This window comes from Paroedura picta, chromosome 5 (genome assembly GCF_049243985.1).
Source record: "Paroedura picta isolate Pp20150507F chromosome 5, Ppicta_v3.0, whole genome shotgun sequence".
NCBI lineage: Eukaryota > Metazoa > Chordata > Lepidosauria > Squamata > Gekkonidae > Paroedura > Paroedura picta.
The window spans coordinates 76,469,615-76,487,751 of NC_135373.1; the positions used below are offsets into that span (position 1 = coordinate 76,469,615).

At 41.7% G+C, this 18,137-nt stretch overlaps 1 protein-coding gene across 7 annotated transcripts in view; it reads right to left on the bottom strand.

The window, feature by feature from the left end:
- Nucleotides 1-18,137, bottom strand: part of ADAMTS20 (ADAM metallopeptidase with thrombospondin type 1 motif 20) — a 96,613-nt gene that overhangs the window by 11,505 nt on the left and 66,971 nt on the right. For 6 of the 7 annotated variants that reach the window (XM_077338601.1, XM_077338602.1, XM_077338600.1 and 3 more), the window contains 6 exons: nt 10,789-10,956; nt 7,809-7,982; nt 1,133-1,303; nt 542-742; nt 215-344; nt 21-115 (listed from right to left, as the gene is read on the bottom strand). In XM_077338601.1, the coding sequence (XP_077194716.1) occupies nt 21-115; nt 215-344; nt 542-742; nt 1,133-1,303; nt 7,809-7,982; nt 10,789-10,956 (939 nt within the window). Of the gene's footprint in view, nt 1-20; nt 116-214; nt 345-541; nt 756-1,132; nt 1,304-7,808; nt 7,983-10,788; nt 10,957-18,137 lie in introns of those variants that run through there. The other variant, XM_077338604.1, reaches the window with a different exon arrangement.

An 18,137-nucleotide genomic window follows, 5' to 3' on the forward strand; every position in this document is an offset into this window, starting at 1 on the left:
CTTGATCTACATTAAAATACCTTTATCATTCTTCCTTTGATGTTAAGCAGGTATTCACCATCCTTCCTAATCTTTTGATTTATCTGGATTTCTTTGCAGCTGGTTAATGTTTCACCTAAAAAAAGTAAAAGAGTGATGCTGTTACAAATGAAACGTTCCACTAGACTCCATTGAATTCCAAGGCAATACAGAATAATGGTGGTCAATTACTTACAGTCTGTTGCATGACAAATCCTTCTAACTGGTGGTTTTAAATGCGGTATACATAAATCACTGGATGAACCATTGTCTGTCACACATTTAATTCTTCTTTCTTGTGTCCCCAGTCCACAAAGCGCTGAGCACTAAACAAAAACCATGAAGTTGACTCAGAATATCTCCAGTAAAAGAATGTTTCCGTAAACTTAATGCTAGTATTCCTTTTGGAGCAGAAGTGCTTTCCAGTGCAGTGTCCTCCTAAGCAAGATACATCTTTCTAAGAATGTTGGTTTTAGTGGACTTAGGATCATGCTATACATTCTTTATTTAGCAGAAAACCCACCTTACTCCATTTTCCAACCTTCCATGTTGAGGCATACAGGCAAGCCCTAACATTGCATTCCTTCAGTAATGGGGAGGGCAACAGTGGGCAGTCTCGGTAAGTTACAGATCGCAGGCCATAGCCATGATTATTCCAGGCGTGACTGGCTTCAACACAGAATGTCATCTTTTGTGCATGGGCATGATAACATCCACTCGGACACTAAAATAATAAACTGTTGTCACAAAAGGCACATAAATATTACTTTTTTAATGATATGCATGCTGACTCATAAATAACTCCCGCTACTTATTCCTTAGGAAGTGAATACAGGCTTGCAAAGATAGTGGGTGCCACCACAAAGTGGCTACAATCACAAAATGGCTGCTGCAAAGTAAGCCCAAACTCAATACTATGGGAACAAAAAACTTTTTCCTGTTTCATTCAAAGCCTTTCCATTTTACCTCCAAGGCTCCAGAGGGAAGCGTAAACCGGGAAGCGTAAACCAGGAAACATATAATCTGTCACCATGGCAACCCCAAGTACCACACTAGAGATCACTAATTTACATGCATAAGTATAAAAGGCTTGATTATAAATGGATAAATTTACCTGTGATGAGTCTACTGTAATCACAATGTATTCACAGGGAATATTTTTGCACTTCTTGGTAGACAAAGGTTTTATGTCTGTATTGCAGAAACTTTCACTCACTTGAATCCCATTTTGATTCACACACTTCACTGTTCGGTGAGTTTCCCTTTTTTTGCATGACAAGGAACACTGAAGACAATAAGAACAAAATGTAGTCCTCTTCCATAGGGAAAAAAGAGGCTACATTGCTCAAGCTGGTATATAAATAAATATATAAATATAAATTATGACAACATTGGCTCATCTTTGTTCTTAGTACACGAATTATGATGAAGAAAATATTAATACCGTCTAAGCAGAATTTAATTCAAAAGCACAAAAGGATTTTTGCACAAAGAACAAGGGCTTCTTTGAATATTTTTTATCATGGCAAAGGAACAGCTTGTTGTGATGTAGTGTTCAAAAGCAGCAGCCTCTAATCCAGAGAGCCAAGTTTGATTCCCCACTCTTCCACATGCAGACAGCTGGGTGACCTTGGGCTAGTCACAGTTCTATTAGAGCTATTTTCACAGAGCAGTTCTCTAAGAGCTTTCTTATCTCCACCTACCTCACAGGGTATCTGTTTTGGGAAGAGGAAGAGAAGGTAATTATAAACTGTTTTGAGACTCCTTTGGGTAGTAAAATGTAGGGTATAAAAACCAACTCTTATTATTATTATCCATTCTGTTTAAGACAAAGTCCATGTTTCAAACCTTCCCTGATGTACATGTCAGGCTTGCATCCTCTTCTCTCTGGGGAAAACACCCCAGATACATTATATTAGGAAGCCATGAGAATTCCAATATAAATTTGCTGCAGGGGGACTGAATTTGGATAGGGTCATGGCTCTGGACCAGGAAAGATAAACATGTCCTGCACCATATCCACAAGATAAACATATCCTGTCCTGGGAAACAATTCCTAGGTGCTATTAGGACAGGAAAACTTTGTTATGATATAGTAGTCTTCCCCCCACCCCCAAACTGGACTAGTAACAGTTGAGGGAGATTGTAGTCAGAGTAGTTCAGCAGTGGAATAGGCTACCTAAGGAGGTGGTGAGCTCCCCCTCACTGGCAGTCTTCAAGCAAAGGTTGGATACACACTTTTCTTGGATGCTTTAGGATGCTTTGGGCTGATCCTGCGTTGAACAGGGGGTTGGACTAGATGGCCTGTGTGGCCCCTTCCAACTTTATGATTCGACTAGTAGCTTAAGCCCGTTGTAGGCAGAAATACAACGGGCGCTAGAATGGTGTGAGGGTGGAGTGTAATGCGTTGACATCTTGGGCTTGAAGGGCGGGAGGAGAAAGATGCAGTGGCCAGAATACTGGAGGGACCCCTGGCATAAAACCCCCACTGGCATAAAGCCCCCAAATTCGGTGAAAGTCCACAACATATAAAGCTTCCCTGTGCAGGTGAGGCTTTGCAGAGCCCAGAGAGCTCTGTTTGTCCCACCGTATCTCCTCTGTCCCTCTGCAAGGTCTGCTTCTCCCTGTCGGCTGAAACAGTTGTCAGATGTGCCTCAGGAAAGAAGACAGCCAAGGCACAGGAAGTTGGGTGACACAGAAGTTTCCTCTCTGGATAAGAATATCCCATCCAGGTGGAGGCAAGATGTTCAGGGGGGAGGGGGGTGTCTTCTCATCTCCCAAAAGTAGGAGCAGGGAGGGAAAAGAGTGGGTTAAGGTGCCCTCTTCATCTCCTGGCCAAGTATGGCGAGGCCAAGATGAGGCATGGTGTTTGCTTCATTTCCATACTGGAGAGAGATAAAGAAATAAAGGACTGCAGAAGCCTTCCAGGTGTGAGCAGAACTAACCGGGGGGGGGGGGAGGGCAGATTTCATTCGCAACCCAGGAGGGAAAATATCAAAATGTCACCCCAGCCAGTCAAAGTCTGTGTTTTTTCTCTGTCCGAGGCAGTAGCCGAAGCAAAACACACACACACACACTGGGGGGGGGGGGGGACTGTAGTCATTTTTTTTGTAGTCAAAGTGAGAGAGAGAGAGAGAAAGAGAGAGAGAGAGAGAGACTGTGAGACAACCAAGAAGAGTCGCATTGCATTTTGCAAATCCTTCGCACAATGGAATGTGGCAGTGATCTTAAAGAGGAGCAAAACTTTTAATGCAGTTAGAGAACCTCCGCTTTGATTAGATAGGGGTGTTAGCTTTTTTCTTGTTTTTCCTGGGCAGAGAAAGAACTGAGCCGTGCTCTTAAAGTTGGCACAACATTCCAATATTGGAGGGGTGTTTTGTCATTAAAAATGTGGGGAGACTTTGTTTTTGGAGGGGGGGTGAGCAGAGTTGCTGGATGACCCTTTCACACTCCCTGCCTCCTCCTTTTCAGGGCTCTGTCCCTCCAAAGATTTTCAGGAAGCGGAAGGGGGAAAGCAGAAAAGCAACCCAGTAGAAAGATTGCAAAAGCAAAGAAGGGTTTTGTTTTGGGGGGGGGGTGCTTGTATCAGAGGATGGCAAGATGCGAGGCTGGAGTGGTCTATGGAAAGAAGGGAAGGGAAGAAGGAGGGAGAAGGACGGGAGCGATGAAGGCGGGTGAAGGAAGAGAGGAAGGAGGGAAGAAGGAAGCTAAGGGAGGCCAAAAAGTCCATTGCACGCAAAAATGCAATGGGCGCTAGCAGCCCCCAGGAGTGAGAGTGGGTATGGAGGGGGGACTACCTTTGCGGCTGGCGAGCGGCTGGCGAGTCCTGGTGTTTCGGCTGGAGTCCTGGTCTTTTGGCTGGAGTCCTGGTCTTTTGCTTGCATATGGAGGGCAAGCTATATAAAATGCTAGATTCAAGTGGGTAGCCTTGTTGGTTTGAAGCAGCTTTTTATGCAGAACAAAATTAGAGTCCAGTGGCACCTTTAGGACCAACAAAGTTTTATTCAAGCCACAAGCTTTTAAAGGGGACCCCTGGACTCACACTTTGTTCTGTATCAAAAGCAACCGATCTCTATTCAGGCCATCCCTAAATGAGAGCAGAAAACAGAAATAAAGGCACATTTGAATCCCCAATGGAGATTGAGAGGGGAGGTGGGGATTTACCAGAGTGTGGACGCGCCTGTGCCCTCGGGGAGAAGGGATGAACGCTGGGGGCTCTTTTGCTTGCTTTTCATGAAACCTCTCTCTCTCTCTCTCTCTCTCTCTCTCTCTCTCTCTCCCCCAGTTTCTTTTCTCTGGGTAAAAATGTGGAGTTAATTATCATATCTACATGTCAGCTTCAGGAAGGGGATAGCTCGTAAGAGCCTTTTTGGAAAAGGGGGTGGCGGAAAGGAGCTGAGGAAATAAAAGTGCGGGACCAGCCCGCTGGATCACACAACCTCACGCTGCGCTGCTCGGCTGGCTGCTGCGGCTCCCATTCTTCCTGCAGACTTTGCCCATTGCTTCCTGCAGACATTTATTTATTCATTCATTCATTCATTCATTCATTCATTTATTTATTTATTTATTTATTTATTTATTTATCATACTTTTATACCGCCCTCCCCGGATGCTCAGGGCGGTTTACATTATAACAGAGAACCATACATAAAACAGTCTGTAGAACATGTACACCAATAACCAACAATTGCAACCAAACACAACACAGTATAACAATAAACAATCATAACACAAACAGGTCCAGGGCTTGTTGATGGGATTCTGAGGGGGGTGGCTTATTGATTGAATTCTGAGGGGGGGTGGGGGGAGCAGGGGCCCTTGGTCGCTGTAGGTTACATCTGGTCTCGGCCAAATGCCTGGTGGAGGAGCTCCTTTTTGCAGGCCCTGCGGAACTGTTTAAGCTCCGTCAGGGCCCTGATCTCCTCTGGGAGCTCGTTCCACCAGGTAGGGGCCAGAACAGAGAATGCTCTGGCCCTGGTCGAGACCAGACGGACTTCTTTAGGGCCAGGGATCCTTAGCTGATTGGAGGCAGTAGAGCGTAGAGCTCTTTTGGGGGCATAGGCGGGGAGGTGGTCCCTCAGGTACACTGGGCCCTGACCGCGTATGGCCTTGAAGGTAATTACCAGAACCTTTAGTCTGATCCGGAATTCAACTGGTAACCATTGCAGCTGATGGAGAATAGGCCGGATATGGGACCTCCACGGTGTTGCCGTGAGGATCCTGGCTGCTGCATTTTGAACTAGTTGTAGTTTCTGGGTCAGGGCTAAGGGCAGGCCTGCGTAGAGCGAGTTACAAAAGTCCAGTCTAGAGGTGACCGTCGCATGGATCACTGTGGCTAGGTGTTCCGGGGCCAGGTAGGGCGCTAGTAGTTTGGCTTGGCGGAGATGGTAGAATGCCAGCCGCGCTACCTTTGTGATCCGGGCCTCCATTGTCAGGGAGGCGTCCAGAATCACGCCTAGGTTCCTGGCAGAGTGAGCCGTAGAGAGCTGCACGCCATGCGAGCCGCGGATCGGCTTCCCCGGTGCTTGGGGAGCTTTTTTCCTCCCCCCCCCGATCTGAGGAAAAGCTCACCAGGCCCCGGGGAAGGCGATCGGGCGGCCTGATTCCTCGGAGGTGCTAGGAACAACTGTGAGCCGTGCTGCGCGCAGCTCACAGTTGCATGGGGCTGGGAATCGGAGGGACCAATCGGCAGGCGCGAAGCGCCTGCCGATTGGTCCCTCCGGTTGTCTGTGCAGATGAAGGGTCCAATCTGGACCCTTCCTCATCCCGGACACATCCCGCCTCAGAACGTCTTAGAGCTTTATTTAGTCCGTGGCGCCCGTGGCGCCACGGGCGGTGTTAAGATGATTCTGTGATTCTATGATTCTATGATAAGGGTTAACTTCCACTGCTCCAGTTGCATGGCTCAGATTCAAATTCCTCTTCTCCCCCCTGCCCCCACAAATACCAGTTAGAAGATCCCCAGTGTAACATGCAGAAGAAGAGAAAGTGCAAGAAACTGGCACTTCCTGTTGCCTTTGTAACATTAAAATATTAGAAACTATTCTGAATTATAAGCCAAAATCCAGCAAAATAAAATGCATTGTTCTGAGTTTCACTTCAGCCAGGATGTTCACAGGAGTGAGTTGGTGCTGTGCTCTTTGTACACTAGCTCCTGATTTGTTTCTGGGCATAATTCAAGGTGCTGATGTTGACCTTAAAGCCCTATGTGGTTTGAGACCAGCATATCTAAAGGACTACCTGCTCCTTTACAAAGTTAACCAGCCAGACCAGTAATTTTCCAGGGCCTGCTTCAAATGCCTCCTCCACAGATTAGAAAAATACAGACGCACTGGGAAACCAGTATTGCAATAAAATATCCAAATTGGACTTAGAGTCGTCTCTCTTCAGTAATTCTTTTATTCATATTTATGCTCTGTTTACTTATTGTTTTTATGCGGCTATATGTATATTTCAGCTTCATTTTAATTATTTTAATGATCTGTTTTGGCTTGGTTTTAATAAGTGCTTTTATTATGTATGCTTTTAATCAGTTAGCTGCTTTGATGGCCTTGATGAGGGCAGAAAGTGCTTAATGAGGGCAATTTTTAAAAAGTAAAACAAATAAATGAATAAAATTACATCCTGAATACAACACCACATTTGGAAATAAGTGCACCCGAGACTTACCTTTGGGTGCTCATTGCTGCTGAGGGGGCAGGGGGCTGTCCTTGTTGCCCAGCAGCCTCCTGTGGTGTTGTGCCGCGTGCCAGCGGCTTGTCGTTGGGAGAGGCTGGGCAGTCGCGCGGACGTCTCCTTTAATGGAGTGTGCGCAGTGAGGCTGGCCTCTTTCCCTCCCCGGCTATAAACCCGCCCACCGTTGTTATGGTTGGTTTGTTACTTCTTATATTTTAATTTGGTTATGGGTTATTCTTGTTAATTGTTTTGGGGATTTCTGGGGGTTATGTGTAAGTTTCTTGTCTATATTTTAAAAAATCTGTTAATATGCTACTGTTATGTGTTTTTTTTTATGATGGTTATTGTTAATTGTCACAGTCTGCAGTTTGTGGCTCATGGGAGGATCATTGGGGGGGGTGGCTAGGTCTGCACACTGGCCTCCCCCTAAGGTTTTGGGGCTTCTGTTTAGGGGCTGTGGAGATGCATGACTCACAGAGGGTTTGCATCTCCTGGTGGCAGTTAGCAACCCACACAGTCGAATGCCCATTGGGTGCCAACGGGAAGCCACCTTGGAATTGTCAGTGGCCACCTGGTGGATCGGGGGCCTACTGACCAGGTGCCTTGCGGTCAGCTGATCGCAAGGTGGTATGCTCCTTCCCATGCTGGGTGCCACGCTTACTTGTTAATAAAGGCTGTGGCCAATTTATTGCCAAAGTGGTTTTGCCCGTGTTCTATTGAGGTGCGAAAATGGGCCCCTGTGAGGCAATGCTAAACCACAATTTATTAGTGAGACCTTGATCCTCTAAACACATGACATTCTCAGTGCTATACACAAATTGATAGGACTCATCAGAATATAGGAGGATGTGTGTGTGTACATATATATATATATATATATATATATATATATATATATATATATATATATATATATATATATATATATATATATATACACACACACACACACACATACATGCATACATACATGAAAGGGGGAAATCAGATGGCATTGTTTATCATTTTAGCTATGTCGTTTTTGACTTACATGCTACTTGCCTTTGTGACTGAATCTGCATCAAATAACTAAACAGTTGAAAGAGTCTGGCTCAAAAGTCTTTGGCCATACTTACATCTTGCCATTCTTCAGTCAACCACTGGTACCATGCACAGGCAGGAACTGAGCAGGGCCTCTTTCTTGCAGGTTGGGTAAGTTGATCACACATCAGTTCATTAACTGGACCACTACCTCTGAGCCTGCAATAAATGTCCCGTTGCTGAACACCTACCCCACAAGTCACAGAACACTGAAATAAACACACAGAGGCAGACATAGATAGAGTTAAACCTCTCCATTATAATAAAAATAGCACTTTCCACTATTTACATGTAACTTAAGCTTTTCTGTAGGATTTGCATTATTGCTACTGTCTTTTTCTGGTGCTGCAGTGTAATGTAGTAACAAATAATAACAAAGCATGTAAGTTATCTTACAAAAATGTTTGTATGGTTTTCACTCTGAGGAACAATGTTTTCCTCATGTATTCCTCATATACTACTAATATGCAGAATGAAACACTAAGAAACAGCTGGAAATGATTTTTAAATCACTTTGGACACATTCTGATAATAAACTTTGTACCATAGCATTGTTATTCAGAATCAAAAGAACTCACAACTAGCCACATGTGTTTGATTTGCAAGTGACAAACAATTGTGTCCTGAGCAGACTTAAACCCTCTTAGCCCATCAACTTGAAAGAGCTTAGAAGGATTTAACTGCTAGGATGATGCTGTAAGGCCCCCAGTTCTACGCATGTTTACCTAGCAGATAAGGGAATTACTTCTCAGTAGATTTTTTTTTAAAGATTGCTCCCATAGTTCCCTATGGATACCACTTCACAGCACTGCTGCTATAAAGGCAGACATATTCATGCCTATTTTAAAGCTAATTTTCTCATTGGGAGATGAGGACAAATAAATATAAACTAGTTATTTATGAAAGAATCAGAATCACCCCAGGTAGCCCAGGACAGCACAATCTCATCACATCTTAGAAACTAAGCTGGGTTGATGAGTATTTGAATGGGAGACCACCAAGCGATGCCAAGGTTGCTATGCAGTGGTAAGCAATGGGAAACCACCTCTGAACACCTTGTACCTTGAAAACTCTACAAGGTTGCCATAAGTCAGCTGCGACTATATGGCAAATAAGAAAACCAGAACGAATAAGGCACTTGCTAGAAACCACAGTTAAGAACAGGGAACCTATAGCATGGGGTTATGTTAAATGCCTTCACTTCTATCAACTCAGCCAGTGAAATCTACAAATATTTATACCTCTTTTAGGCTAGAGTGTACACATTTAATGGATCTAAAGCAATATTTAATGTAAATATATGTATGTATGTATGTATGTATGTATGTATGTATGTATGTATGTGTGAGTGTGTGTGTGGCAAAGCAGATAGGTACAAGTTGAGATCCATCAAGTTATGTACAATCATGTAAAACATGCAAATAATGGTTTATAGGAATACTTAAAAAGGGGCGAGAGTCTTCAGTGACAGGCAGACAACAATGCATAGTATTGGTAAGTCACAAATTGTGAAGCTGTGTTTTAACAACTGAAGAGTCAATTTTACTATTTATTTTCTTCTGCTTATATTAGATTCTTGTGATAATTTGGAAATGGGTGTTGTTCCCAAGCAATGGGACTTGTTCACACTCTTTTTTCAGAAAACATATGCTTTCTTCTTAGCTTCCTATTGCCAATGTTTTCCAGACTTCAGAAAACACTGCATTATATTTAACCATTACTTCCTCCACCCCCCTCTCAGCATATTTTTTAAAAAGATAAATCCTCTTTGGCTCTCTATTTTATATATATATATCTTCCCTGGCAAATATCCTAAAATGTGTACCTTTTAAAAAGAGAGAACATATGACCTTCTACAGCTTGAGTGAAATGCACATACCACAACTTGTTTCTATTAATTTTATTTGAAAAATCACAGATGCAAAGCAGAACCTTCTAGTCTCTAGACTTATTTGTATCATAAGCTATTAACTTTATGGTGGGCTGTATGTAAGTAGGGAAGGACAACATATTCTTTGGGTGTGTCTTGTGGCTTTGTAGTCTTCTCCAACACTTGTTTGTTGCAAAAGATGCATCACCAAATACCATGTTAATTAACTACAGAACTACAGAACTACGTTGACAAACGCAACATGATATAAAAAAATATATTCTCAGTTAAGATACAAGTGATGTCTTTTGCTGTATTATAGAAGTCATGAAGATGCCATTTTCATTGTATTGTAAAAGAAACTAGTGGTACCGAGTGGTCAGTGCTGGGATTGCAGCCATGAGCAATGGAAAAAACCCATGGTCTGAGAATTCCCTTAGTTTAAGCTGGGATCCTGCCCACTTCCTCTTTCTTCAGGAAAAGAAAGAGCAGCTCAGTGTGCTTTGCTTTTGCAGAAGCAAGGAGCAGCTATTTAGGCTTTTTGTTCTCTTCTTCTGCTGTTGTGCAGGCATGTAATCTGCCTAAGACAGCCATAGGGGCTTGCAATGTGTTTTCTCTGTAAATATCTTTTAAGTTTTTGTACTCTGTATCAGTAAGGAGACTGAAACAGATGAATATACAGTATTTGCTGGCGTATAAGACTACTTTTTCCCCCTGAAAAACATGCCTCCAAGTGGGGGGGTCGTCCTATATGCCGAGTGCACTTCAGTTGGGATAGACATAGACATGAGAAAACAGATTTTTTTCCAGATGCAAATGGGTAGCCATGTTGGTCTGAATTAGCACAACAAAATCAGAGTCCAGTAGCACCTTTAAGACCAACAAAGATTTATTCATGGCATTTGAATGCAAGTCTGAGGAAGGGTGCTTGCACTCGAAAGCTCACGCCTTGAATAAATCTTAGTTGGTCTTAAAAGGTGCTACTGGACTCTGATTTTGTTAGGGTTTTTTCAGGTGTGCTGTCAAGAGTGGTTCATTTTTCACAATTGCAGTGATGTGAATCACATTTTTAAAAGTTTGTACAATTTAATATGTTGTTCACTATACTTTAGAAAAAGTATGACACAAACACAAGCTTGAAATACCTCCTTCCACTTGCTAGCTTTCCATACAGGACACCTGGTAGTTCTGCAAGCTTTGTGGGTTTGAGGCTTCTTTAAAGATTTGCATACATCATCCTCTAGGTGAGTTTGGACATTGTTAACACAAAACACATCACGATACTTTAAACCCTTTCCACAGGACACAGAACACTGTAAAAAACAGAAGTAATTAAAAAAAATTCTTTTATTTCATTTAAAAGCAGTAACATCAGTAATCATTTCGTAGATTATAGTTGCTACTATGGCCCATTATGCACGGCCGCCGAAACGGCGATTTCAGGTCACATGGAGAACACGGAGGGGGAAGAAGCGAAGCAAACCACTTATGCACGGGACGGGACGCAACGGCGGCAAAACCCAGAGTAACCAATTATGCACGCGGTGACCCCGGCGCCTCTTCTGGTTGCGCCCCGGTCACCCAGAAGCTGCGCTTTCCTCCACGTTTCGCTAACTCGGCTTTTTCGGCAGCATGCACCAAATCTGCGGCCGGTAGCAGCCGGCACCGTACATTATTGCTGATTTTAGTCGCCGCCATTCCACCCCGAATATGCGCTATTCCCCCCGTACATAATGGGCCTATATGGCAAATAAATACTACTATTAAGTTAGTACTCTTTTCTAGCATTGGATGGGAAACTCAGAAGCAAGGTATGATGGCAACACACACTAAAAGTAGTTTGTTACAGGGATATGCAAATCATTTTGCTAACTTGGCTAATAACTCCACCCTCTACCTTCCATTGCCTTGTCTATTCCTTTTACAATCTATTTAACGGTAGCATACAGACAGCTATTTGCTGAGTTGTAAATTAATATAGCTATATATATATTTGCCCTCAGAGAACAGGAAGGCCTGGAGGATCATTGTCCATGTGGCCACAATGAGTCGGACATGACTTCGCACCTAAGAACAACAACATATATAGTTGTAAATTAATAGAACCACTTCATAAGCTAGCTGATTCACTGTCCTTCAAAGAATAGAGGGAAACCTTATGCTATGAACCTGATCAGAAGAACACCTAAAATTCATTGAAGGGGCCATTTGCCACTGCGGGGGAGGAGCACTGCTAAAACACGGTTTGGAGCATGGGACTTCCAGCCCCGTCATCCCTAATTTTCAGGCCAAAAAAGGTGATGTGAGTGTCCTTATTAGGCACAACTAATATCCCCCTGCAAGGCAAATGTGTGGAGGCAGGAGGACGGTAACGTTCTCTTGATTGCATGGAAAATAGTGTTCTATATTCAATCCAAGAAATCAAAATTTCAGTAGGAACACAACCTGTCCATATTGGTTGTTATTTTCTCCACATTTTTCAGAATACATTCTGTAGTAAGGTTCCACTGTGGAGGTAATCAGGATATTTTAGTTTTCAAGACAACCCACTTCAGGGATTAAATTAGCTTTGCAGATCTAGAAAGAGTTGTATGTATTCACCATACTATTGTGAGTGATCACTTTACATTGGAAACATTAGAGTTTTTCTGAAAAGTAGAATGTTTACTTCATGAACTTGATGAAGAGGGGGACTCTACACCAAGAAAACCTATGCCATAAGAAATGCATTAGTAGGGCTTGTCATGAACCAGTTAATGAACTAAAGCTTGTGATGAAACTTGAAGATTTGTTCATTGTGTAGTTAATTACCCAACATGACATTTCCATGAGCTTTCAAGCTGACAGGAAGTCATTTTGACAGGCGTAAGTTCAGGAGTATAAGGAACAGATTCCATGAAAGCTAGAGACACCAAATTTAAACAGGATGTAGAAGAACATCCAGGGAAGTACCACAGCTAGTTTGGTGTCTCTAGCTTGCAGGTCAAAAGGACAGCTTTAGGGGTGTGCAATTGTTTTCCCTCAGAATTTTTCAGTTCAGGTCTATTGAACTTGAAAAAATTTCAGGATTCCCAATATAACCTGAATCCCAATACTGGTTAAGTATTTGGATCTGGGATTTATCTTAAATCCTGAATTTTTGCAGGTCCAAAAGACCCAAACTGATAAATACCAAAATACAAAACAGCAGGGATAAGCACCAAAAAGCAGCTAAGAGGCAGTTCAAATGAAGTCCTTTTGGGCTGTCTCTTTAAACTATACTGCTCAACAAAGCTCACAAAGGAACCGATACTGCGGGGAGAACTCTCCCTTCAGATTCTGTTGGGCAGTCGGGCCAAGCAGTCAATCCTGTGGAAAAAACTCTTCTAACAGGACAGCTTCAAATAAGTAGCCGTGTTGGTCTGAAGTAGCACAATAAAATCAGAGTCCAGTAGCACCTTTAAGACCAACAACGATTTATTCAAGGCGTGAGCTTTCGAGTGCAAGCACTCTTCATCAGGCTAAGAACTGACCACCATAACAGTAGGAATATATAAGAAAAAGTTAATCTTGTTACATTAGAAAACTGTGTCACTGCATCCAAACACAGCCACAACAGGTTGGGCTGGGAATCTAGTAGCCTAACCTGTGAGGTGAACTGTTCCCACAGCCTGGGCTGGCGCTCTGCTGGGAAGACCAGTTTAAGCCAGCCAGCCCATCCAAGCCCGCAAGCAAATGAAATTATTTTCAATCTGGTGATGGCAAACAACAGTTTATTCCACTATAAACAATTCCTCAAACTTATAAGACATCAAAACAAACTCCTAGGTATTTTTTGTTTTTGGTATCTTTTTCAGTGATGTAAAATACTCTAAATACAACAGCTGTAAAATACTCTAAATAAAACAGCTGAGCAGCCTGAGCAATCTGCTCCAGCACTTCAGCTGTTAGGGGGGGAATTCTCCCCAAAAATCTTGGAAATATTTGGGATGTTGAAATATACCTGAGAAATACTGATGTGGTGTTTTTCAGGTATATGTCATTTGGGTAGACCCAAATTCACACCCCTACGTAACATTTATATAGGCCAATTATGATTTTTAATGTGTAGTGTCTAGTTATTTTACTTTGAGTAAATTCAGTTTCTTTCATCAAGAAGCATATACCAAGCTAACGGATTCTGCCAGAAGTAAAATATTTTTAGCTTAAGCATATGGAAATCTTTATAAGGCTACTAATGTAAGTCACATACTTAGCCCTAAGCCTCACTGAAGTTAATGGGATTTACTCTTTTTTAAATATGGCTAAGACTAGTGATGTAACTCTTCTCTTAGGCTAATTTTTTTTCCTAACACTAAAAGCTTTGTCTTGCATTACACTTAGCTGGTGTTAGGCTGAGAGGGGGAAGCATCCATGTGAAAGACATAAAATATCCCCTGCAAATTATTCAACTGCTTTTATGTAAGCCCTTGAGTAAGATGAGACAGAGAACCTGCCACTTTTGCAAACCTTATCATTATAAATGCATTTCAAAGAGCAACTTTAGAGGGATTAAGTATCAAAGCATCCCGTTGATAAGCTCTACATTAAAGTATTTAAATTGTAAATGGAACTTGATAAATAGTGGCATTTAAATAAAAGGCTAAAGAGGTGCTTGAAAGAAAGCTCTAATTTATAGTCTCTATAATCTAAAGGCTCCTCCCCTTCTTTCTTTAGAAAATGAAGCATAATGTACACAAAATAATTTCATTTTCCTGTCAAATATATCAAAATTGAGAGCCTCTTGTGGCGCAGGGAGGTAAGGCAGCAGAAATGTTGTCTGAAGCTGTCTGTCCATGAGGCTGGGAGTTCAATCCCAGCAGCCGGCTCAAAGTTGACTCAGCCTTCCATCCTTCCGAGGTCAGTAAAATGAGTACCCAGCTTGCTGGGGGGTAAACGGTAATGACTGGGGAAGGCACTGGCAAACCACCCCGTGTTGAGTCTGCCATGAAAACGCTAGAGGGCATCACCCCAAGAGTCAGACATGACCCGGTGCTTGCACAGGGGATACCTTTACCTTTACCTATATCAAAATTAAAATTAACAAATTCATGATGGGATGCTCCTCCTTCCTCGATCTACATACCTTATATGAGCTATTCTATCCTAGACACCTTTCTTCAACCTCCATTAGGGGTCTCTCCCATGTCAAAACTATCCACTGAAGGAGACAACATTAAGGTAAGATTATTTCTATGATTTTTCGTACATTGTGATTTCATTTCAAGACATGCAAGGTCTATTTAGTGACCTTTAATGTCATTAGAAACACAGGATGCAAGCCAACAGAAAGCAACTGTAAGTCTCAATTTAATAGGAGAATTATGCTTGACCTTAAATCTGCCCATCTGAAATCAACAGGACTTAAAGGCTGCAATCCTAAAACCATGTTCCGAGGGGTAAGCCTGACTGAATAAAATGGGATGTAATTCTGAGTGTAGAACTTCTGCTAACAAAATTTGCATTGGGTGGATAATAGCCACACTTTATTTCTATAAAGAACTACTAGTTATCCATTAATAATTGCTTTAAACTGTTTTAAACTGTATAAATATTTAAAATGTTATATGTCAGCTTGGTCATATATATGTTTGATATAAACATGTTAATACTTTAACATTTTGAAAGGAAGCAATTTCATCAAATAAAAATGGACCCTGTGTTGCGACTTGGCTGTTTGCAAATGGGTTATTTATTTCATGTGTTTTTATAAATTTAAGATACTCAATGCAGAATGTATATCATGTTGGTCTGGATTTGCATCTGTAAAGGTATGGTAATACAAAGGATTAATTGGCATACAGTATAATGATAAGGAATATACAAAAACAGACTAAATATTAGACAATATAACAATGGCATGGGAATTCAGGAAGAACCAAAGAAAAATGTATTTGATTTCTGGTAAGTAATAGTAAAATAGCGTTGGAAAGGAGGGGGATAGCAAAAGAGAATCAACAGCTGTGAAAAATGTAGGAAAGAAACAGCTGTAGAAACCAGCTGTGTAGATAAAGTATGTTTTAATTGCCAACATATTTTAATACCAGTCCCTCAAAAGGCTTCTTGAGGGAGAAAAATGGTTAATTGGATGTTTGCCCATTTCTCACATTTTTAGCATATAAAAATATATTACAGAAATAGCAGCCAACTAAAACAGATTTGTTTTAAGCAATGATTAACTCACTAATCTGTTTGAACATTTAAACTACATTCATTAAGGAATCTGAGAAATGTGTATCAAATAGATGAATGCATTCTACTGAATAGATGAGCAGATTCAACTGTCTTCAGTTGTAAAGTAATTTTCTCTCAACACATGATGGGAATTCAAAGCTTGTCCATCTACACAGCTGGTACGTAATAGGGTAGTTTGGGTGAGGGGTTAGCCATAAATGTACTTCCTAAATGATCCAGCCAAAGATGAGTGCTTTTAAGTACAATTGCTTTGAAAGGGAGAGATTTATGTATATCCTTAAATATGTTACTGGAAGTGTAAAAGTGCTTAACTTTAGTTAGCACACAGGAACTTTTACACTTCTTTCACTTAATTGCATTCACAAAATTGAGCATTATATTCATTTTCAAAACTCTGCACTTTTGGGAAAGTTGTTGGGAAATTTTTCAGATAGACAGAAATTTTTCATACAGATTTTATAGCTTTCCTTTAAAAGACAAAACAACAAACCAAACCCATGTGCCATTAAATCATAAACCTGGTCCTCAGTTATTGAAACTGGAAAGCATTCATAGGATTGCCCTGATTTGTCTTATGCTCTGCAATCAAATGTCAGAAGAATATTTACCCTCTTTTGAAACTACAGAAAAGAGGTAAAAGACTACATTGTGATTTTTCTAATTATGTTTTCCTCTTTGTTTTAGTGCTTACACTGTGGTGTGGGAAGTGGTAATATATCAATCTGCTGCAGTTTTTGATACTCAAGAAGCCAGTGGCCCCATTAGAGTGTGTGTGTGTGCACAAAAACCAGGACTGGAACATTCAGAGAAAGGGATGTACAGAGAAACAGGCTTCATTTTCCACAACAGTTCCCTAAGGAAGACACTGGGCGGTTCCCGTTATGACACATTCAAGAAACAGACAAGTATTTTAAAATACTGTGATTTTTATTAAAGGTGCACAAAAACAAGTTTAACACTAGCAGTTAATGAAAATAAGAAAGGTATTTCATATTTCTATCTAAGTACTTACATTCACAAGCAGAGTTTTAAATGGTCAGACCCACAGAATCCAAAGGAACAGAGTTCCAGCACAACAAGAGGTCAAGACAATGCATGAAACAAAATGGGATTCTTCACTGAAAAGTCCCACATGGATTTTATTAAGTAATACCAATCAAATTCACATCAATTAATTTTAAAGCCAATGATATGCTGGGCACCAGACTGGCAATAAGAATAATGACCAATCAGGGGCTTGGCTGAAAATGGTGACCCATCCTAACAACAGGATCAATTTCTCAAAATACTAATTGGCAACACATTCTAACTAGGCCCGGCTACTGATCTTCAAGGATGCTGGTGCAAAAGGCTTCAAGGAGAATATAATTTATGGCTAATTGGTAACACACAGTTTCACAGAAATATCTGTTTAAGGTCTGCTTACAGTTACAGGCCAGAACCAACTTTTTAAAACGGCAAAACTAAGCAAAATGTTCCACTACATAATGTTTCGAGGAGATGGCACCTCTCCAAATGGATTATTGATGATTACTTACATGGGATATGGGATGCTTTTTTGGGTTGGCTACAGCTTAGGAGGTTGGAGAGGAGCAGGGATCCTCTGGGGGGGGAAAGGCTGGGCCTACATGTATGTGTTATTTCTTTAAAGCAGTGGTTCCCTTTGGGCGTCGAACAACCCTTTCACAGGGGTCACGGCAGGACAAGCAGCTTGGCTGGTGAGGGACACTAACCACACAACAGCCTTGCAGATACATTTGTCTGGAGCAGCAGAAAAGAGCAAGATTTGCATGGTGGGACAAGAGACAGAACTGAACTGAGAAACCCCGAGGGGGAAAATATTTATATACAATTGTGAACAATAGATCTTCACACCATTGGTCAGTTTCTGTTTAATTTCTGTGAAAGAACATTTGCATAATTTCATGGTTGGGGGTCACAACATGAGGAACTGTATTAAAGGGCCGTGGCATTAGGAAGGTTGAGAACCACTGCTTTAAAGTCTCACCCCCTATCCCTCCTTGACCCTTGTAAACAACTCATCTAACCTCACTTAGACCTTTTTTGCACCAGGAATCCAGTTTGGCACAGCACTCATCCAATTGAGGGGGTAATTTCCATTTCTGGATGACATAGGCGCTTGTCTGAAATGGTCCTAGGCCTGGCATGCCCTCATTTACCCCATAACAAGGGAAAAATCCATGTTCCCTTGCCACAGGGTAAATGAAGACCTGTGTCACGCCAGACCTGGGACCACCCCAGACTGGCATCAACATTGTTC